Source organism: Bremia lactucae, linkage group LG7 (genome assembly GCF_004359215.1).
Source record: "Bremia lactucae strain SF5 linkage group LG7, whole genome shotgun sequence".
In the NCBI taxonomy this organism is placed as follows: Eukaryota; Oomycota; class Peronosporomycetes; order Peronosporales; family Peronosporaceae; genus Bremia; species Bremia lactucae.
Window position 1 is genome coordinate 2,933,850 of NC_090616.1, and position 23,299 is coordinate 2,957,148.

Here is a 23,299-nt window from a genome sequence, read left to right on the forward strand (position 1 = left end):
AGAACGAACGGGTTCTCAGCAGCTCATCGATGGACGAAAGTGTCCTCGATGTGAAGACTCGGATTGAAAGATATACTACTCAATCCTGGGAGTCACTCAAGACAAATCCTCTGTACGAGGATTTGGTAGGGATGTATTCGCTGAAGCAGTTCCAAGCGAGTTGCCTAAGGATAAAGGCACTCGACATGAGATCGAGCTCAAACCGGGCTCGAAGTACTGTGTCATGAAGCAATGGCCACTGCCTCGTGGACAAGTACTTGCGATCTATAAATTCTTTATCGATTAGAAGCGGGCCATGTAAGGGAGTCAACCTCCCCACATAGCTCTATGACCTTCTGTGTGCGAAAGGCCATAGGAGGGTGGCGGATAGTGCGCGCATTCAACAAACTGAATGCTGCAACGGTACCGACTTAAATGCCGATACCTAGAAAAGACGTAATCATAGACGGTATGTCTAAGAGTACGATCTTTTCGTCTATGGATCTGATGGATGGGTTCTATTCAATCCTTATGCGTGACCAGGACATCCCGTACACAGCAGTGAGCACTCCCAGTGGGATGCTCTGGGAATGGCTAGTGTTGCCTCAGGGGCTGAGTAACGTCCCTGCAACATTCAACAGATGTGTAACAAATCTGTTGAGACCGGTGCGGGATTTCGCACCGAGTTATTTCGACGATGTATTCGTCCCTAGCAGGGCTACGGACGGTAAGACGGACGTGGAAGTTCATAAAACTCACGTTCGTCAGGTTGTTACACTTATGCGAACGCATAAGTTGTACGCAAATTTTAAGAAGTGCATATTCGCTGCAAGCGAAATACCACTTCTTGGGTGCATCGTCGGTAAACACGGCGTGCACCCGGATCCCAAAAAGATAAACGCAACAACCGACTGGTCAGTTCCAGTCGATGTCAAGGGACTTAGAAAGTTCCTTGGTTTAGCGACGTACTTGCACATGACAGCTGGGAGCCTCGTTCCCAGCTGGTGGGTTGCTGGCGTTGAGGGCCTCGTCCGTCAGTAAGACGAGACCCATCCGATGGTTCAAATGGTCCATCGGAAAACACGCGCCCCTGGCGCATGTTAATCGATTGCAAAACGTCAATCGCATCCCGCATCTCAACAGAGATGCGAGCCCTTCCCCACGGCGAAGAAAGGGAATAGACATTTCCTTTGACTCTCTTCGTGTTGTCAACACAAAACGGACAGGGATCACCCCACGTGAGGCATGGAAGCCTAGCCTCACGTGACAACCGATGCAATTTATACTTTGCACCGTTTAAGCTCGTTTCTCAAACGTAACGCGATTCGCGTTAAGATTTTGAAGCAAGGCATCGCGTCTAATGTCTTTGACATTGCGAATGAACGCGCTCCAGGCTTGCATAAGCGAGCCTTTATCTCGCTTATTATTGCCACTAAATCGTCGTGCTTAAGAAAGCATTGAGATAAAAATCTTCCTCAGCGCGAAAGTTCTTCGCTCTGGGATCAAGGCCATGTAGCTTTGTTGCAATAAATAAGGGATATTTATTGTGAGGAGTAGACTCTCCAGACAAGCTATTAATTCGCCGTTCTGGCTTAAGCCACGGCTTCTTCCCAAGGGCGTGATGAGGCATTTTATTGTCTTCACTCCCCTGAGTGGTACCCACTGAAGCAGGGGTACCACAAGAACATTTATTACGATGGCTTACGCCATCGTCATCACCTTGCACAGAAACAGGTGCAGGTGACCGTACGGGAGACGGAACGGGCGATGAGGGATCATTCTCATCGTCGGAGCCGAATGGACTATTAACTCGTCTATCAGAATGAGCCCTCTCATTCGAAGGCTCATTGTCAGCCGCCTGACGTCTATCAGGCGACTGTTCCATTCTCCCCGAGTCGGCCATTTCGTCCGACTCGCATCCGTAGTCGACCTCTAAAGAGGGGTCGTATTCACGTGGTGAACCGCCACGTGCTTCAGCAACATCTAGTGTTGCGCGAGAAGAAGATACTACGGCAGACGTTCCGTCTGCCGCAAGACAACAGTGCGTCAACCGTGGCTGCACGAACCGCAGCCGAAGGCGCCTCACTATCATCACCTCGCATGAATTTGTTCTTCATGCAATGGAATTGGAAATGATGGTTCTGACCAATCAACATCATGTCTGAATAAAGTGGTTACATAGTGACCACTCCATCCAATGACAGTTAGATTGATTGTCGTTTAAGGAAGAAGTGATATAACGGGGTGTATCGTTACATGAAATTTACACTTAAAGGTTGTTAATTAATCTATTATCTAAAAGGTAGATAATATTGGAAAATATAACTTTACATAGTAATGTTCGGAAATCTTATCCATCAATAGGTATAGACCATTACATCTATTTATCCCGCAGATTAATCAGCTGCAAACGCAAACAAAGAGAGAGACCGATACCACTTCAATTGCATGTTTAGGATTAGTGTATAATTAAGTTAGCATTAAGAGATAGAAAGAAGAAAAAACTTAATTATATTAATACAGTTTTCATTTAACCCTCTTTAAGGTAGTTGTCTTAAAGAGTAGTCGTCATCCTCTGCACGTACTAGTGTACGCGAAGTAACGTAAGACACCACTCGCAACTGAAGCAGTGCGAAGTCGACTTGTACTAAAGCAGTACAAGTCATAGTGCCCCGTTACATTGTGAGCAGTGAATGTCCGTAAGTGGCGTTCATACATCGTGCAACTAATTTTTTCTTTGGTAATTCCAAAAATTATCCAGTTGGGCTCCCAGGTCCTAAGGAATCCTTGATCTAAAGCCAGACCTGGTCAGAAGAAGCTACATCCCGCACTTGGCGCGTACAATACGTCTTCCAAAACCACAAACGTCATTTGTTCACCAATCATAACCGCTAACATAATGGACTTGATTATATGACCGATGCAGAAAAGAGTACGATAAAGCTCGGGAATATGCTGTACATGTATGCGCGCCTTTTTCCGTGCCGCTTGGTGTTAGCGGGCACGTCGTAATGCGGCCACGCTCTACTTAGACACACACCCTAGCACAGCGAGGACGCGGTTAGAGCAGATTCTCTTTCGTGCGTGAGGTAGTTGTGGTGGGCGCGTTAGCGACCTCACCAAACGCACTAAGTACTCTGGTTAAGTGTCGTCACGGGAGCGGTAATCCAGCTCTTCATGCACACTTACCAAGTAGGAAGTAGTTTTCAGACTGATTTATATTTAATCCCATTAAACATAAATACCCTATTTTTACCAATCAAAATGTCATCTGACACATAACACTAATATGTATTGCGAGCGTATCTTTCTAGATACCTCGCGTGACGGATGACGATAGGCGTCATCCCTCCTGATGATAATGCACACATTTGCATCACATACACAAGGGTTGGTCACAAATGTGAACCACACCCGAGTGCTGGGTCTAATTACTTTAATTAAATAATTGTCCATTCCCTTAAGTACACCAAGTGTACTTAACGGGGACTGTGTAACATTAGAGCAACTTGAGTCCGTTACACCACCCTCCCTTAAAGAACAAATTGACATTTTAAATTCATCAAAGAGGAGCGAGGAACTGCGAACAGCTTTACGCGCCGCTATTTCTCTTAATCACTCTAGCGACCTGGGTTGATATACACGGCGCCAAAGATGCCACCGAAAAGGGGACATGTTGGTGGGTCGTCTGCGAAGACGCCCACTCATCCTCGCATTGAGCGCACCGCGCCACGTGAACACGCCGGCAGCATCTAATGCCTTAGTCGAAATGCCAACAGCCGCTGCTGCTGTCGCGTTAACAGGGCTTAAGGATCCATCCCACTGCTGCTGTCGCGTTAACAGGGCTTAAGGATCCATCCCACCACTTTGTGAAGATGCTGATCCGTCGCTCATTGTCGACTACAATGAGTCGACAGCGTTGGCGCCGTGTATATCAACCCAGGTCGCTAGAGTGAACTAGCGGCGCGTAAAGCTGCTCGCAGTTCCTCGCTCCTCCTTGACGAATTTAAAATGTAAATTCGTTCTTTAAGGGGTGGTTGTGTAATGGACTCAAGTTGCCCTAATGCTACACAGTCCCCGTTATGTACACTTGGTGTACTTAAGGGATGGTCAATTACTTAATTGAAGTAATTAGACCCAGACTCTAGTGTGGTTCACATTTGTGACCAACTCTTGTGTATGTGATGCACATGGGTGCATTCGCATTAGGAGGGATGACGCCTAGCATCATCCGTTACGCGAGGTATCTAGGAAGATACGCTCGCAATACATATTAGTGTTACCTGTAGAGATGACATTTTGATTAGGAAATATAGGTATTTATATTTAATGCGATTAATTCTAAATCTGTCCGAGAACTACTAATTAGTAAGTGCGCACGTGGAGCCGGATTACAGCTCCCGTGACGATACTTTACTAGAGTACTTAGTGCGATGGGCGAGGTCGCTAACGCACCACCACAACTACCTCACTGCATGCAAGAGAAGCTGATTTAACCGCTTCCTCGTTGTGCAAGGGTATGTGTCTAAGTAGAGCGTGGCCGCATTACGACGTGCCCGCCTACACGACACGCGGCTTGAACGACAAGCTTAAGGAATTAGTACGTCTTGCTCAGTCTTTCTGCATGCTAATTACTAAGTTTTACTAACTACTTTATATGACTATTTTCCCTTATGGAAGCGGCGACAGCATCTAATTGCTTCGCCAGAGTCTTAAGCTTGTTACTGTAGGCAAGCAAATTGTCACCTTCTCCAAAGTATCTGTAACGGGGTGTCCCGTTACATATGAATTACTTCTTATAAGAGGAATAACAATATTATTTCCTATAAGAGGAAATAAACAAAAAATACAAGATTATCATCTTTATTAATTTTGACTCAAATTGTTCCAATATTACCAAATTTGGTAATATTGATGCAATGAGACATTAGCTCTATGGATAAGTTTGTTTAAGACTATAACAACCCCGCCAATCGTTTCAAGACACAATTGTGCGGTGCGCAAGGAGGCGCCATACTTTGTTAGATATTGAGATAATGAATTCAGTAGTAGATAGTAGATCCTTAAGTAGGAAACTAAATATACTAATACAGTTTTACTTATTCTAAAGACTTAGTCTAGACCTCTAAGTTAAAGACCGTTACCTTAATAGAAACCTTCCTCTTAATCTTGTGTACGTGAAGTTTCGAGGCACCTCACTCACACTGTAATCAGTGTAAGGTTAACTAGTACTGATCAGTACTAGTGTAAGGTGCTCTGTTACACCTGGTAGCACTTAGTAGTCATATAAACAGTCCACGCACCTTCCATCCAACATGAACATGTTGGATGTGGAAGGAGGGACCTTTCAAGTCCCTCAAGAAGGTAATCACACAACGCGTGAAAGGCTTACCCATTTGAGGGACCTTGAATAGAGAGCGATCGAACGAATGAGTTCGGTCGAAGGCGGGCCAGCCGTTGGCGCTATGCTGTTCACTGAAGACAGATGAACAGCATGCGGCCATAGCAGAGTTCATTCAACACAAACTCGACGCGGTCGAGAGAAAATAGCCTTGCTTCACCAGCAAGGCTTTCAACAATTGGAAATGATGACACATCAGCATGTATATGCTGCTAATGGGTCGACGCTTCCGCGTCAACCCGAAAGCTTAAAAATCGTAATCTCCAAGTTTAAGGCAGTCGAAGGCGACTCCCTTTTTAAATGGTTCGTCGAGTTAGACGACGCCATAGAAGCTCGCCATATCAGTGATGATGCGACGAAAGAGAAATTTGGCATGTCCGACTTAGCCGGATGTGCCAAATCTTGGGCCTTGGGGCTCAAGCTACATGACCCATTATTCTTTAGGTCGAACGATGTCTTTAAGACCCGGCTCAGACAAACATTCGAGCCGCCACCCGTGCCGAATATAGGTCTCGAGCCGGGTTCCTGAATTTAAAGCAGGACATGCGTGACATTCACGCTTATGCCCAACATACACGATATCTCGACAGTTGTATCGTTAGTCATCCAATTGATGAGCAAACACAGGGAAGTGTGTATATTAAAGGTCTCGCAGACGGTCCTGTTAAGACCCACCTGTCCCCGCTAGAATTAGAGTCGCTCAACCAAGCGATCTCTAAAGCGGAACAGGAGGACTTAAGTCTGAAACAGGCTTTCGTCCACTCGGGTCTATATCGTCCACCGAGGCGACAAGAAAACGGATGTCCAGAACCCATGAATTTCTCGTATATAGAGAGCGAGAAACCTCGCTCTTTCAGTTAGCAACGGATACAAAAATGTAATCGTTGTCAAAAGATGGGTCACGACGCCTATGAGTGCAGTGCCCCGCGGCCAGTGCCTAAAAAAAACGAGTGAAAGATCGACCTCCTGCTAGGGACAGCGAAAGACGCAGATCTGACGCCGTTGCGAAATCGCAATAGCGAGCCGGATCGTCTTAAACTGTCGGGGTCAGTAGGTGCGGAGCGCCCTACCGATCCAGCAACGCCAAAAGAATTTGCAGGTCTTTTGACGAAAGTTGCTCCTCACTCACAAACATTGTGTGTAACTGCCCCAGGGTAGGAGGTTAACCTCATCACCCTGATTTAAAAGTGTCAAATAAGTTGCCACTTAAGTCCCTTGTCGATTGTGGGGCGTCAAATAATTTTATTAGACGCCAATTGCTAGAAGATCGCAGCCTCAAATTTATTGAGCGCGATATTCCTCTAACGAGAACGACAGTGCGCCTAGCGACAGGCTCACCTGTTACGGTTAAGAAACGTGTAGTTAGTATCCAATACACGTTAAAGGGTAAACACGACGATGATGCTTTCATCGTACTAAATTTGGATGACAAATTTGATGCAATCCTTGGATTACCATAGCTCGGAAAGTACGAGCCATGTATAAATTGGCAGCATCAAGCCGTGACGATGCCTATCTCTTGTTCATCAGATGGCCAACTGATGAACGTCTTGGAGCGTCCACAAGCGATACGAGTAATTGCGATGGCCTCACTTGTGATTCGGTCGTTAGCATGACTGCACGAGACCTCGTGTGAGTATCCAACACCCTGTGAAGTTTGATCCCGACGACTGTGCACAAGCACAGGCAGTGGCAAAATTCGACCACTCGAATTAGTTGAGTGGTACGAAACAAGATGCTTGCTTGAAAAGCTACATTCAAGAAAGTTTGAAACGCCTGTCTATGAGATACAGTGCAAAAGCTCTAGATCGACTGGAGAGTCGATCGTAGATAATCTTGCTGTGGTAGCGCAACCACAGCTTGAGGTAGTTGGGGAGGATACTCCCCAAACAAAATTAAGGGATCAAATCTTAAAGAATCTGTGGAAATAAGCCTCTGGAAACCTGTGGTCAGAGAATCCCAGGTACCTCTGGAAACAAGTTCCAAAGGGAGAAATGAAACAATAAATGTCTTCGTAAACAATGCATTAAGTTTAGGCGCATATACACTTGATCTAATAGCACCTACGAAGTTAACTTTGGATATAACTCAATTACCAACGCTAGAACCGAAATTGTTCTTGCGTGATCTGCGTAGTGGCAAAGTCAAGCAGATCTGCGTACTTGTCACAGATGACAACAACGTGGCCGATATTCGGTCGGCAATAGTATTTCCTGAGAACGAACGGGTTGTCAGCAGCTCATTGATGGACGAAAGTGTCCCCGATGAAAAGACTCGGATTGAACGTTTACGTTCCAATCCTGGGAGTCTTTGAAGACAAACCCTTTATATAACAATTAAAGAAATTTAAGGATGTCTTATCCGAATCAGTACCATGCGAGTTGCCTAAGGATTAAGGTACTCGACACAAAATCATCGACCCAATCCAAGGTTCGATATACTGTGTCATGAAGCAAGAAGGTTGTCAACGGTTGAAACCCAGTGCTTCATCCCGTGCTCGATTACAACCTCTACCTGTTCCGGCAGAGTTTCGGCAATACGTATCTATGGACTTCGTCTAAAAAGACGGTACATCTTGCTGCCGTTTCGAAGTCGTCGTCGTCTTTGTTGACACGATGTTTTGACTCCATCAGCTACCCCGTGAACTGGTCTCAGGTCGAGAGCCTAGATTCACGGCGGTATTTTGGCAAACTGAGTTCAAATCGCTTGGAACACAGTTGAAAATGTCAATTTCTGACCATTCTGAAACAGATGGTCAGACGGACCGTGCAAACCGTATTCTCGAAAAGATACATCGCGGATGCGTTCACTTCTTTAAGAGTTGGAGCGTGTTCTTGCCGATGGTAGAATTTACCAATAACAATTCAGTGCATACTTCTACAAAGCATAAAACGTTTTTCGTGAATGGTCGCACTGATAGCAAAAAATAAAACCGAGTCAACATGTAACTTCCTGTTGGCTAGATAAGCAGTGGTCTGTTTCGTACAGGATTCCATCGCTGATGCGGTAGACCGACAGAAGTGGAACTTTGACAAAAATGGAAGAGCAAACATACTTGCATTTAATGTTAATGACCTAGTCATACTGTCTAGAATAAATCTACCAAAATATGTAGCGACAAATGTGGACAGTAATAAATTACTGCCCAGGTATATCGGTCCGTTTCGTGTGCTACATCGCCAAGGCAATGCGTACACGATCGCTTTGACTCGTAGTATGCGTACGCATATTACGTTTTGTGTTGGGTGTCTCTGCCCGTACTATCAGTACGAGGCTTCTGCCGATTTCGGATTACACCAGAACGGTCAAGGGCATCCGCCAAAGCCTGATGGTCCCGCACCAAATTCTAGTGGTCTCGGAAACAGGGTCTGATTCTCTTGAACCAGACGATCCACTCTTTCCTTCAAGGAAGAGATCTTCTGACAAGTGTCACCAGCTCGTTTGAAGGGACTGATCTATCCTTTCGTTCGCCAGTTGTTCAGTTGAAACCTGCGCACAATTTCTCAACTGGTCACGAGAAACATTTTCAAACGCTACCGCTAACATGCGGCGACGGGATCGCTTGTGATCACGATCCTCCCATAAATAATAAAGGGTGTGATCCAAATTACGATGTTAATTTGGGTTCGTCAAACGAGGCGAACCCGACCTTTCCTCCCCCTCCACATCCCTTAATGGATTCGAGTGGTAAGAAGCTTTTCTTGTTGAAACCTTCTTGAAACACCGTGGGGCAAAAGGGGTTCGTACGAGTTATCTCGTTCGTTAGCGGGGGGTCCATTCTCGCATGATAGTTAACATTCTCGTTCTCAACTGATGATGGAAGGTCCGGGTCTCGTCTTGCAGTACGACGAGACTTACTCTCCTCGACAGGAGGTCCATCGGAGAACGAGCGTTCTCGCATTCGTAAACGGATTGGAGGTTCCCATCCCTTGACGCATCCCGTAAGAGATGAGCGTCCTCCAATGATGATTTTCAAGGGAACTTGCTTTCTTAAGAGCATGACCTGCACCCTTAAAACAGCATGGACATGGGTCCCCCGACGAGAGCCACGGTATCCCTGCCTCTCTAGACAAACGGTGCAGCTAATAGCGTACACCGAATATGGTCCGTTTATCGAACCGTTCACGGAAAGCATTTAGCTTGTCGAGCCAGACCTCACGGCCTATGTTTTGTAGATTCTGTACAAAGGCTATCAAAACTTGGAACAAAGGTTTGACATCCTTTGCCCGTTCGCAAGTGTACCACCGATGCCGAAAAAAGTCATCGATAAAGAATTCCGTTTTATTCTCACCAGACTTGTGAAGCCTGGATGAGTCGAATAACGGAATATAAATATTGATCATTCGTCAAACAAAACGAACGAGTTTTGTTACCCTTAGAGGACAACCAAAAAGACCTCTTTTCAGGAGCGAATCGCAACGTATTGCGGTCCCTCTTCTGTTGGCTCATGTTAACGTTAACGCTAACTTGGCCCTTAAAGTGATCCCTAGAATCACTCCTTTCCTGTGATGCAAAGTGCACCGCCAGCAGCATTCTTTCCTCTACGATCACTTCGTTCCTGGTGACTGGTAATGTAACAGGGCATCTTTCAATAGGACTGATCAGTACTAGTTAACCTTACACTAATTACAGTGTATGTAGGCGGGCACGTCTCAATGCGGTCACGCTCTACTTAAGCACACACCTTAGCACAGCGAGGAAGCGGTTTGACCGTCTTCACTCACCTGCAGTGAGGATGTTGGTGGGCGCCAAAGCGACCTCACAAACGAACTAAGTGCCTTAATTTAAGTGACTTCACGGGAGCGGTAATCCGGCTCCACGTGCGCGCTTGTGAACCAGGAAGTAGTTTTCAGATTGATTTATATTATAATCGTTTATTGAATATAAATTCCTATTTTTAACCAATCCTAAAAAGCCGTCTCTTTAGATAGACACAAATATGTATTGCGAGCGTATCTTTCTGAATACCTCGCGTAACGGATGACGCTAGCCGTCATCCCCGCTAATGTGAATGCCCTCAGAGACATCACATACACAAGGGTGGGTTTGCAATGCGAACCACACCCAAGTGGTAGGTACAATTACATCACTTAAGTAATTGACCATCCCCTTTAGTACATAAAGTGCATTTAACGGGGATTGTGTAGGACAACTTTAGCCCGTTACACCATCCCATTTAAGAACAATTTTTTATTTTGCAAATTCGTCAAAAGGACCGAGGTACAGGGAGCTGTTTCACGCGCCGCTTAGTTCTCTCATTCTCTCTTGCTACCTATGTCTCACACGGTGCAGACCATGCCACCTATAAGGGGCAAAGCTGGTAGGTCGTCTGCAAATGCACCGACTTAGCCACGCGCGAAGCCCACGCGCCGCGTTAACACGCCACCGGCGACTAGTGCCATAGTTACAACGCCGACAGCTACTGCTGCTGTCGCGTTAACTGGACTGAATGATCCATCCGACTTTCACAGTGAAGATATAGATCCGTCGCTCGTTGTTGACTACAATGAGTCGACACAGCCGCCATTACCTCATCGTAGTAATGAGGACAGCGAGCTAATGAGGAAGGATGATGGCATTATATTGCCCATCCAAACTATGCTCATTGCTCCCAACATGGAGACGATAAAAAATTAATACTGTCTCGTCGTCTGCGCTGGCTAGCACAGCGACCATTATTGAGAGCGCTGCCCATAATGGCGCTCTGCTTCTCCATTGGGTAAAGCCACAACGTCTTATGCTCAGACCGTTATTCATCCTGGCTCTGACATAGAGGAACCTGAATGTAAGGCTCCACCGACGTCACGGGAGCGTGCTCAGTGGTGTCACAAGCCAGTCGTATCGAAAGTGGCTATGTGACGGGTGGCATATAACATATGCCCCCTCCATCTCAATAGACTCGTGCCAACGGGCCGAGAGCGTCGCTCCTAAAGCGTTATTGTAGACGCTCAAAATTATTATGGCGTCTATAATACATGGAAGGCTTAAGGGGAATCGCTTAAACGTATTTCCCCGATCCCGGTCGTGTTGCGTTCAAATGAACGCCCGACCAATATGAGAGGAAATTTACGCGCCGCTTTTAGCCGCATTACAATGCGATAAAACAGCGGTTGTAGCGAATCAATTTCGCCCGCTTGCGTGTGACAGAAATAATGGGCGGTACTGTACCCCTGTTTCTTCTCGCTACGGTACTCAGACGGGCGGAAAGGCCTCAGCTGGTGCTCCTTTTCATAGGCAGACACCAAGCCGGGCACATCAATACGTAGGGTATCGATCGGCTCCCAAGAGTCGAAACTCTTCGGATAATCTCTCCACTGGACGAGGATTTGATACTTCTGCCTCACGGAGCGGTGGGCAAGAAACCTTCCAACTAAGAAGCGCTGATTCCCACCTGCATCCATCAGTGCAGGCGGCGCCCGATAAGAGTGGCGCATTTCCCCACCTACTCGTGGCTGCTTTACCTTCGTCTGTTCAGTCGCAGGTGTTAAGCGCTGCGGGATCTCGAGAGTCAAGTCTTTCGTCTTTCGAATGACCTCCGACCTTCATGATGTCCGCGCGAAGGATCGTCAGGGTTACGAACGCCTGAAACTTCGGCTGAATATCTTGAAGAAATTGATGCTGAGGGACCCGCATTACGCGCGTGGTATCCCTCGCCCTCCAAGTCCTTTACGTTCCCATGGGAATAGGAGATCGGAGGCAAGTCTTTTGCCTCTCTTCTCTCCGCCATCTGTTGGGGATATGTGACCTCATTGGGTCTACATAACGTTTGAGACGACCGACGGAAAAGACGGGGTGTGTTTTCATAATGGCGGGAGGGTGAGCGTATAATTTAGGTCTTTAACCTCCTCGACCATAGTAAATGGCCCAATGTAACGTGGCAATAATTTCGTAGTACCTCCAGGTAGTACAAAAATTGCATTCTTAAGTAGAGTAGCAGTACGGATTAGTACTTTATCTCCAACACCAAAGCGTTCATTGTTTTTGCGACCATTCCGGCCAGCATATTACTTTTCTTTGTCCTATGCGCTTGCCATCGCGTCATGGACTTTTGTGTGATATCTAATCGCTCATCCACAAAGCGTTGAGCTTTGCGCTCACACTTTTGGGCATCTAACTTTCCTACGACACTACTTCGGTGGACGAATCCGTCGCACCTGAAGCTAAAACGCTTTAGCTGCAGGGACGGCCTGTCAAGCAAGCACCACATGTCGACAGCAGATCATCCCCAGACCGATGGCCAAACAGAACGTGCCAATCGGGTTGTGGCGGATGTCTTACGCACTATAGCAACTCCCCAAGAGTGGAGCAAGCAATTGCCCTTTGTTGAGATCGCTATAAATAACAGTGTCCACGCCAGTACAGGTGATACACCGTTTTATATTAACGGACTGCGCCATCCTCGGACGTCTGTCACGTTTGTGCGCAGCCCGAGTCTTAGTGGGGGGGGGCCTCACTATGCTCGGTGCGAGAGAGGGACATAATTTCTTCAAAATTACGATGAACCATGAGGGTATCATCTCAAAGACAGAAACTTGCCCTAGTGAACCTGCCGGTTTGGCAGTGGTTAGTATGGAGTCACGGCAGCGCTCCAAAATAAATACGTTGTCTCTCTAATGTCAACTACATGCTATGACCGACCTCTCAGTAGGCGACAATGTTCGTCCTGACGGTAGCTCTTCATTGTTTCAGAAGCCAGTGGACTCGTCACGTGGTAAATTTCCATGGATGCCAACGTTGACGACAAAACTTGTACCTTAGCACGAGACACACTTTCCTGGTGTATTACCTCGAAGTCTGGTGTGTGCGATAAAGCATCAGCCAAGACATTCGTCTAATCCGGCTTATTCAACTTTGAAATTAAATTCAGAGAAGAATGTAAGCCATCTTGCCATTCTAGGCGAGAGGTGCGGTGAGCTTGTTGCGGTCCGCAATGATGCATGATCCGTATAAACCACAAATGGTTCAGTGCCCAATAGGTGCACTCAAAACTTAACAAGAGCTACTCTATTAAAAGTAGCTCCTTGTCATGCACAGCCAGGACTGATAAGAAATGACACGGTCAACGCCGTCGTCATCCTTCTGCATGAGCGCGCTGCCGATTACAAAATGACTTGTATCGCAGACGACGCTAAAGGGCTTATTCGCGTCTGGCAATGCCAAGACCGGTGCCTCTATGAGAGATTGCTTCACTGGTGTGAAAGCGTCTTCTTGTTCTTTCAATTAATATTATTCTGCGTCCTTTTCAAGGAGGTCAGACAGGAGCTTAGTTCGCTCAGCAAATTCTTGCTATATTAAAGCAAATAATCAGCGAGCCCTAGGAATTGGCGCAAAGCCTTTACATGTCGTGGGATTGGTCGTTCCTTTACTGATCTTACCTTGTCTGGGTCTGCTCGCACACCATGCCTATCTACGATGCAGCCCAGCACAAGTATCTCAGGGACCTCATTGACGCACTTTTGCAAGTTGACGTACAATTGGGCGTCACCCAAAGTCTGCAACACAAACTGAATGACGCTTGTGGGACTCTATTGCGGTCAGCCCGTCCTCGGTCCTTCTACGCACGAATACATCGACAAAGCAATGGGGCGCGTAGGCACGGTGCGGACGCATCACATGAGCCACCACTCGGTTGAATATCGCCGGTGCATTTTTTCAAACCTTGGGGCATCACAAGCTTCTCCCAAAGCAAATCGCTTGGGGTGCTTACTGCCGTTTTGGCTACATCAAACTCTCTCATTAAATCCAACGTGGAAAAGATAGTTGACTTTTCCATGGTGTTCAACAGAACATCTTTCCGCGGGATTGGCGTTTGCGCCGGTATGATCGCCGTGTTCAGCTTATTGTAAGCATGAACCATGCGCTATCCACCTGTGGCTATACGCACACAAGAAGTCGGGCTGCAGGGAGAAGATTTACTCTCACGGACATGTCCCACCTTGGCTCGTTTGTCGAAGAACTTGTCGATATAATCGACTTGTTCTTTCGGCAACGGCCAGTGCCTGGTCACACAATACTTGGTGCCAAGTTCGAGGTATTTCGTGCCTGGTGCCCCTATAGTATTGTGTGTCCCACCTTGGCTCGTTTGTCGAAGAACTTGTCGATATAATCGACTTGTTCTTTCGGCAACGGCCATTGCCTGGTCACACAATACTTGGTGCCAAGTTCGAGGTATTTCGTGCCTGGTGCCCCTATCTGCTAATAGGCGGCTCGGCACTTCTTCTAAAAAAACATCGCGATGTTTCCGCACCAACCTCAAAGAACGGACTGTCTCTCAAGGCATCCCAGCCTTGAGCAGTGAACCGCTTCTTTTTGTCCGTTTCTAGGACGCTCTCGTCCATTGTGGACGACGAGCAACAGTCCACGAAGTTCTCTTCTGGAACTGGTGTGCCAATTTCGTGGATCTTATCTTCCTTTAATTCGACAAGGAATAATTCCCACGACATCTCCGGGAGTTTGGTTATCTCCTCGGCAGATTTAAAGACTTGCCGGAGCACCTCAACTGAGGATGCCTCCGCCATTTCCTCTATAACGGCCTCGAACACCTCTTTCGAAGAACCGTCCTCTTCAACTGGGACCGATCCAAAGGTCGCTCGTTTTGACGTGCCTTTGATCGTCCTAATCTGTCGGGTACTCGTTCTCCAACTAATCACGACCTTTGACTGGGAAGCGGGTGCCGTTGCTCTCCTGGCTAACGCACCCTTTCCAACCGCACCAGGCTCTAGGCACTGTGTCGGTTCATGCGACGCTTGACTTCCTCTCACGTCGCTGTCTACTGCCACAGGCTCTCGGCTCTGTGCAGGACTATGGGAACATGACTACTTGTCATCGTCCTTCACACTACCCCAGTCTCCACGAGCTGGGTAGGAATTGGTGACGTTTGGCGTCAACGCACCCTCAACTGTGTTTGACACGACATCAATAGCATACGCCTCTCGTAGGAGCACATCCTTTCCGGTGCCCTGCGTAGAGTTCGCAACTGTGCGTGTACGCCAGTCTATCCATAGTTAATGTTTTGCCAATCATGGCATGCCTACGACAAGGTCATACGGACTCTCCATACCTAGCACTGTGAACTTCAAAATTACTTGCATCGCAGACGAAGCGAAAGGGCTTATCCGCGTCTGGCAATGCCAAGACCGGTGCCTCCACAAGAGACTGCTTCACTGATGTGAACGCATCTTCTAATTATTTTAACAAAACCCATTCTGTGTCCTTTTTAAGGAGATCAGATAATAGTTAAGTTTGCTCAGCGTAATTCTTGCTATACTTATGCAAGTAATTAGCGAGCCCTAGGAATTGGCGCAAATCCTTCACATGCCGTGGGATTGGCCATTCCTTCACTGATTTTACCTCGTCTGGGTCTGCTCGTACACCATGTGTACCAACGGTGCAGCCCAGTACAGGTATCTCAGGGACCGCTATGACGCACTTTTGCAAGTTGACGTACAATTGGGCGTCCTTTAAAGTCTGCAACATAGCGTCTAAATGACGCTTGTGCGACTCTATTGCGCTCAGCCCGTCCTCGGCCCTACTATGCACGAATACATCGTCAAAGTAATGAGGCGCGTAGGCACGGTGCTGACGCGTCACGTGAGCCACACTCGGTTTGAATGTCGCTGGTGCGTTTCTTAAACCTTGGGCATCACAAGCCACTCCCAAAGCATTCAGCTTGGGTGTTTACTGCCGTTTTGGCTACATCGGACTCTCTCATGAGTACCTGATAGTAGCCATCGTTTAAATCCAACGCGGATGAGATAGTTGATTTTCTTATGGAGTTCAACAAAATATCTTTCCGCAGGATTGGTATGGTCGCCGTGTTCAGCTTATTGTAAGCATGAACCACGCGCCATCCACTTGTTGCTTTACGCACACAAAAGGTCGGGCTGCATTGAGGCGAATTGCTCTCATGCACATGTCCTGCCTTGGCTCGTTTGTCGAAGAACTTGTCGATATAATCGACTTGTTCTTTCGGCAACGGCCATTGCCTGGTCACACAATACTTGGTGCCAAGTTCGAGGTATTTCGTGCCTGGTGCCCCTATCTGCTAATAGGCGGCTCGGCACTTCTTCTAAAAAAACATCGCGATGTTTCCGCACCAACCTCAAAGAACGGACTGTCTCTCAAGGCATCCCAGCCTTGAGCAGTGAACCGCTTCTTTTTGTCCGTTTCTAGGACGCTCTCGTCCATTGTGGACGACGAGCAACAGTCCACGAAGTTCTCTTCTGGAACTGGTGTGCCAATTTCGTGGATCTTATCTTCCTTTAATTCGACAAGGAATAATTCCCACGACATCTCCGGGAGTTTAATTATCTCCTCGGCAGATTTAAAGACTTGCCGGAGCACCTCAACTGAGGATGCCTCCGCCATTTCCTCTATAACGGCCTCGAACACCTCTTTCGAAGAACCGTCCTCTTCAACTGGGACCGATCCAAAGGTCGCTCGTTTTGACGTGCCTTTGATCGTCCTAATCTGTCGGGTACTCGTTCTCCAACTAATCACGACCTTTGACTGGGAAGCGGGTGCCGTTGCTCTCCTGGCTAACGCACCCTTTCCAACCGCACCAGGCTCTAGGCACTGTGTCGGTTCATGCGACGCTTGACTTCCTCTCACGTCGCTGTCTACTGCCACAGGCTCTCGGCTCTGTGCAGGACTATGGGAACATGACTACTTGTCATCGTCCTTCACACTACCCCAGTCTCCACGAGCTGGGTAGGAATTGGTGACGTTTGGCGTCAACGCACCCTCAACTGTGTTTGACACGACATCAATAGCATACGCCTCTCGTAGGAGCACATCCTTTCCGGTGCCCTGCGTAGAGTTCGCAACTGTGCGTGTACGCCAGTCTATCCATAGTTAATGTTTTGCCAATCATGGCATGCCTACGACAAGGTCATACGGACTCTCCATACCTAGCACTGTGAACTTCTCTTTACACGAGAAGTCACTAAAACTGAAGGCGAGCTCAACTTGACCCTCCTCAGACTTAACGAGCGCGCCGTTCGCTAAACGAACGGTCGCCTCTTCTCGCTTACCATCCTGGCAAAGCGACTCAAACATCGCCGGTCTCTTTCTTTGAGACGCGAGTTTTACAAATTTTTGTGATGCACCCGAATCCACTAGGAGGGTCATCAACTGGTCACAGCCTCTTACATGAGCGCTATAGACCGGCAGGGTTGAGGTCCGAAATTTCAAGACCTCGGGGACTATGCTACCCATTTGTTCCACCACGTTGAACTTAGGGGTAGCTTCAGAGTCCGCGTCAGTAGGGCATCCCGCCCCTACTGCGCTCCTGCATTTCCCGACCCCTCAGTGGTCGATGCAGAACTCATGCGTCTCGCACGCTGGTTCTTGCTATCGCCCTTTGGGAAGGGAGTCCTCTTGCTGGGCGTTTTTGCCCCAGCAGGGATCCTGGCATAGCAGCGAGCCATCATATGGCCGCGCTTGCCGCATTTATAGCAGACAACGTCTGCATTGACGCCTTTCTGTCCGCCACAAGCGCCGGGTAAGCGCACTCTGGGCCTTACCGCGCAGATGCAACATGGCGTACGACACCATCCGGCAGTCGTCCTCGATGAGCTGCGCGACACCGCAATGCTCCACGGTTAATAACCAGTATACAATCGTGTGCGCTGCAGTTGATTCGAACTTGGGCGGGTACATCTGAATGGGCCTCGGCTGGTGCGGCCGGGCAGAGAGCATCTCAACAGTCCTGTTGAGAGCCTCGCTCCGAGCCTGCTCATGCCTCAGCTCAACCTGAGTCTGAGTGACGTACTCCGCCGCAGCATGGCCCTGTGCCTTGGACGCGGCCCTCCGCTGTCCGAGCACGAATGCCTCAAACTGCTCCAACTGAGCAACATGTTGCTCAGGAGAACTACCCAGGAGCCTGGCCAGGGCTTGTTCACCAAGTCCCTGCGCCATAAGCCCTGCCACCTCCCGATGATGTTCGGAGAGGTGGGGAAATGAGACCAAATCGATATTGAGGCTCATCCTCACGTACATGCTCAGAGATGCAGGTCGTGCGAAGGAATTCAAGTGCTACCAAGTGGAGGCGGGCACGTCTTAATGCGGCCACCCTCTGCTTATACACACACCTTAGCGCAGCGAAGAAGCGATTAGACCGGCTTCTCTTGCGTGCAGTAAGGTAGTTGTGGTGGGCGCCTTAGCGACCTCACCCAACGCACTAAGTACTCGAGTCCGGCTCCTCGTGCGCACTTACTAAGTAGAAAGTAGTTTTCAGACTGATTTATATTTAATCGCGTTAAATATAAATATATTTTTTTCATCAATCGAAAATGTCATCTCTATAGATTACACCTAATATATATTGCGAGCGTAACTTTCGAGATACCTCGCGTAACGGATGACGCTAGCCGTCACTCCTCCTAATGTGAATGCACCTATCTGCCAAAATCCGATGGGGTTACGACGCAAATGCCAAGTGATCGGCGATTTTTTAGGCCGAGGCGCGCTATGGTCTACGATGCCAATAAATTCCTCGTGGGCTTTGTACTCTTTCGCTTCGTCGATGATGACGGGGCCCTCGTGCTCAATCACTTTGAGATGCAGCAAGCCGCCATTACGCAACGTCAAGGCTTAGGAACGTTCCTCATGCAGCTGTTGCTGCTCGTAGCACGGAAGCATGGGATGGAACTTGTCGTGCTCACTGTGTTTAAAAAGAATACGGGTGCCATGCGGTTTTACAGAGAACGAATGGGTTTCGAGATTGATGAGACGTCACCATGTGCGAGTGGCGACGACTCACTAGACTACGAAATATTAAGCGAAAGTATCCGTTCCAAACCAAGAGATAATGAAATGTTTTTTAATTCCTTAACTGTACAATGTACGCGTGAAACAAAATACCTTTAGGGTCGTTTCATAATTTTAAGTCCGTCTCCTGTCTTCGACAAGCCGTTACTACAACTGATGAGGACGATAGCATAGACAACGACATTGTTGTCCCAAATGGTCCGCATGCCTTCTTAAGCTTTCCATCAGAAGAAATACGTTGACCTGCGGTCGGCGTGATCTCCAGCCCAACCAACATCAGAATTTCCAGTGAAGTCGACTTCATTGCCGAGCACGAAGTAAATACCATGATCACCTTGACATAATTTTTAATTGGCCATTTGATCAACTTGACGTAGCTACGGCATTGCTCTACGGTGTCACGAAAGAAGTCGTATACTGCGACGTTCGAGAAAGAGTGGAAGTTGGCAATGGCTTCGACATTTTCAAGCTTGTAAAGACAATTTATGGTCTAAAACAATCCTTGCGTGTGAGAAATGAGACTTTCAAGGGTTATTTTTGCTCAATCGGTTTTCAAGTATCCGACTTTGATTTATGCTTGTACATTAGGATCTCTGAAGGGAAGGGCATTGTGTACTTTTTCTAGTGTACATCGACGATGTTTTGGTCACTGGAAGCTTTACGAGCTTATCGCACGAACCAGAGAGGATCTGAAATGCGCTTCGAGATGACTGACAGCGGCAAGCGTGCATTTGTTTTAGGTATTTAACTGGTCGAGAACGCCGATGGCAGTGTCACCTTATCCAAACGGCGCTATATTGAGGACATTTTACGGCGTTTTGGTATAAACGACTGCAACGCTGCCATTAGTCCCACCGGTATAAGTATTCGACTTGTTCCGAGCATCACAGCAGCAAAACTTTTACGCACCGATTTGTGAAGCTGTAGAAGCTTTAACACGACCAGATATCGGGTTTGCAGTAATATATGTGTCACGTTTTATAGAGAATCTACAAGTTGAGCATTGAATTGCAGTTAAGCAGATTCTGCGCTACCTTCGGGGCACTAAGTCGCACAATCCAGGGGTGACGTACTTGACGACGGGTGAAAATGTGTCGTCTAGTCAATGCCGAACTTCTGCTTAAACCCTTTCGCAACAAGTCATGCCTGTACTTATCAATTGATCCATTGGCTTTTCTTCTAAACTCTAACACCCATTTGGTTCCAAATGCACGTGTCCTGTTGGAAGCTTGCAGCTTGAAAAGTTCTACACGTAAATGCATTGAATTCAGCTCCACGCGCATTAATGTAAAGGTCAAGTGAGCACTAGCTGGTAAAATGCAAAGTGAATATATCAAGGTCCTCAGTTCGCAAACTATTGCTACCTCTAAGCCAATTATCGCTTCTAGCCAATCATAGCTAATAGAACCTTCTAGAAGCCACTGACGTCATTACCGGTTTATACTGGTTCTTACCAAAACTATCTTGATTTGGTCGAGCTGCTTCCTCGCCAACACTCCCACTCGACTCGACAATTGTAGACGCTTGTATACCAAGTTTGATCCGAAGCATACAAAACTGCGTCGCTGGAACAGGCTTCGTCATGATGTCAGTCAAATTTCCAGAGTGGAGACATACTCCAGTTTCACCGGATTGTCCTCCACCTTTTCGCGCTTAAAATGGTAACGGACATCGATGTGCTTGGTCCGTTTGTGATAAGCGGGATGTTTGGTGAACGCTATTGAGCCTTGGTTGTCCTCATATAACTTGACCGCATCGTTTCTTGACATCTCACCGAGCTCACACAGGAATTTCTTAAGCCACACCGCTTCTGACAGCGCCATGTATTCGGCTTCCGTAGAAGAAAGTGCCACCGTGCGCTTCTTCTTGCTTTTCCAGCTGATACATCCGCCGATCATCAAAAATGCATAGCCACATGTGCTTCTTCTTGACGCAGTTTCTCCAGCCCAGTCGGCATCCGAGTAGCCTTGAAGTCCCTTTTCACTTGGTGCTTGAAACTAGATACCATGCAATTTTGTGCCTTATATATACCTAAATACTCTTTTATGCGCTGGCCAGTGTGTCGGCCATGGATCTGAAGCAATTTGGCTAAGCACCCTACTACAGCAGCAGTACATCAGGCAACCGACAGCATTTCTATATGGCACCCCAGCCATGGTCTCGTTGTTTTCGTAACTTTTTTTCGCACATAAGCTTTGTCAGCTTGAGTTTCGGATCCTGAGGCGTCCTGACGGGCTTAGATTCTTCATCTTGAACTTCCTTACAATATTGCAGTCGAACTTGGACTGCCGCATCGTCGAAGTCCCACTTTCTAAGTCTTGACCAATTTTGATTCCGAGAAAGTACTTGAGCTGACCCATGTCGGTCATCTCGAATCGGCTGCTGAGTGCATCCATTGTTTCTTAAGCATATTGTCGGCATTGTTAGCCAAAATCAAGTCATCGACGTAAAGTGCATCGAAGATCATATGTTGCTCATCACGCTTCATGTAGACGCAGTGGCCAGATTCGCACTTCTTAAACTCGAGCCCTAGCATAAATTCATCGATGGTCATATTTTACATGCAAGGCGGCTGCTTTCAGCGTACAATGACCGTTCTAGTTTGCATACATAGTCTGGATGTGTTATATCACTGAAGCTATCTGGCTGCGCCATGTAGATGTCCTCGTCAAGCTGGCCGTTGAGGACGCTGTCTTCACGTCCATTTGATGGGCAGTAAGTCCGTACTTGGCAGCCAAACTGACCAGAATCCGGATGGATGTAAACTTGGCTGCAGGTGCAAACGTTTCTTCGTAGTTAATGCCAAACTATTTTGCAAAGCCTTTGGCCACTAAGCAAGGCTTGTATCGCTCTACTTTACCGTCTTGATTTTCTTAGACGCAAAACACCCACCGATTGCCTATTGGCTTGCGTTCTTTTGGTAGCGGCACAAGCGTCCATGTCTTGTTCTTTTGAAGCGATTCCATCTCAGAGTTGCATGCTTCTTGCCACTTGGCTTTGTGCTGAATTCCATCGCCGACCACTGAATCCATAACGTACACAGCCTCAAAATCTTGTGCCGTAGCAGAATTTCTTCCAGCGATTGGTATCGATTGTGTCGTTTGGGCGGTGGAATTTCGGCTGCTTTTTCAAGCGATTGAGCCCTCTGGTGCCGCTTGCTGCCAGGCTCCGTTTCTCTGCTTACATTCTCCATTATTGTGATCAGTTTCTTCGAGCTGTGGGAGTCGTCACCAACCACATGTACACGGCCCCTCTCAATCTCTTCGAAACGATATGCTTTTGCATACTCCGAGTAGGCAAAAAACCGTCAGCGTACCGATCGAGAGTCAGGCTTGCGACGCTTCTCCTTTGGAACTGTCACAAATGCATGACAACCAAACACTTTTAGATTTGCCAGCACTGATTTCCTCCCTGATATGGTGACTTTTCCATACCAATATCTCATGTTGGACAGAGATTGCGAAGGAGGTTGCCGTCGTGACAGCTTCGCTCCAATACGTCTTTGGCAATCAGCGCGCTCAAGCAGTCTGCATGGTGCGCATTCCACTAGTTTGCGATTCATGCGTCCAGCCACCCTATTCAGTTGCGGAGTGTAGGGTGGCGTGAACTTTTGCTGAATAACACGCCGCTTGCAGAACTTGACCAATTTTCGCCCGAAGTGTATTCACCACAGTTGTCACAACGAAGAGCTGTAACAACTCCGCCGGTCTGAGTCTCAGCGAACGCAACAAAGTTGGCGAACTTGTCTGAGACCTCCGACTTGCTTCGTAACATGAACACTGTGGTAAAGTGCGATTACTCATCCGTAAATGTAACGAAGGACCGCTAAAAGTCGCTGACTGCATAGGACCGCACACGCCACAATGAATAACTTCTAGTAGTTTCTTTGCATCATGAGGCGACTTTTCCATGAAGCTCACTCGCGTCTGTTTGCCAAGTGCGCGACCATTGCACAACTCCCACTGTTTATTTGACGCAAGAATAATGACAATGCCATCGTTCTTCTTGACGATGGCGTCTAGACCACCATGACCAATATGCCCAAGTCGAAGGTGCCCGAGATACAAAGACGTGATTTAGAACGTACGCTTGACAGCCAAATACGCGCATGTGCTTGACACTTGGCTTCATTCTGTAGACGAACAGAAA

The 23,299-nt window shown here is 47.5% G+C and overlaps 1 protein-coding gene across 1 annotated transcript; it reads left to right on the forward strand.

The window, feature by feature from the left end:
* Window positions 1–18,850: 18,850 nt before the first annotated feature.
* On the forward strand, window positions 18,851–19,249 carry CCR75_007658 (uncharacterized protein; the record flags this gene model as incomplete). Its single annotated transcript, XM_067965716.1, has 1 exon — window positions 18,851–19,249. One exon carries the CDS (start codon window positions 18,851–18,853, stop codon window positions 19,247–19,249), a length of 399 nt encoding a protein of 132 aa, XP_067823024.1.
* Window positions 19,250–23,299: the final 4,050 nt, after the last annotated feature.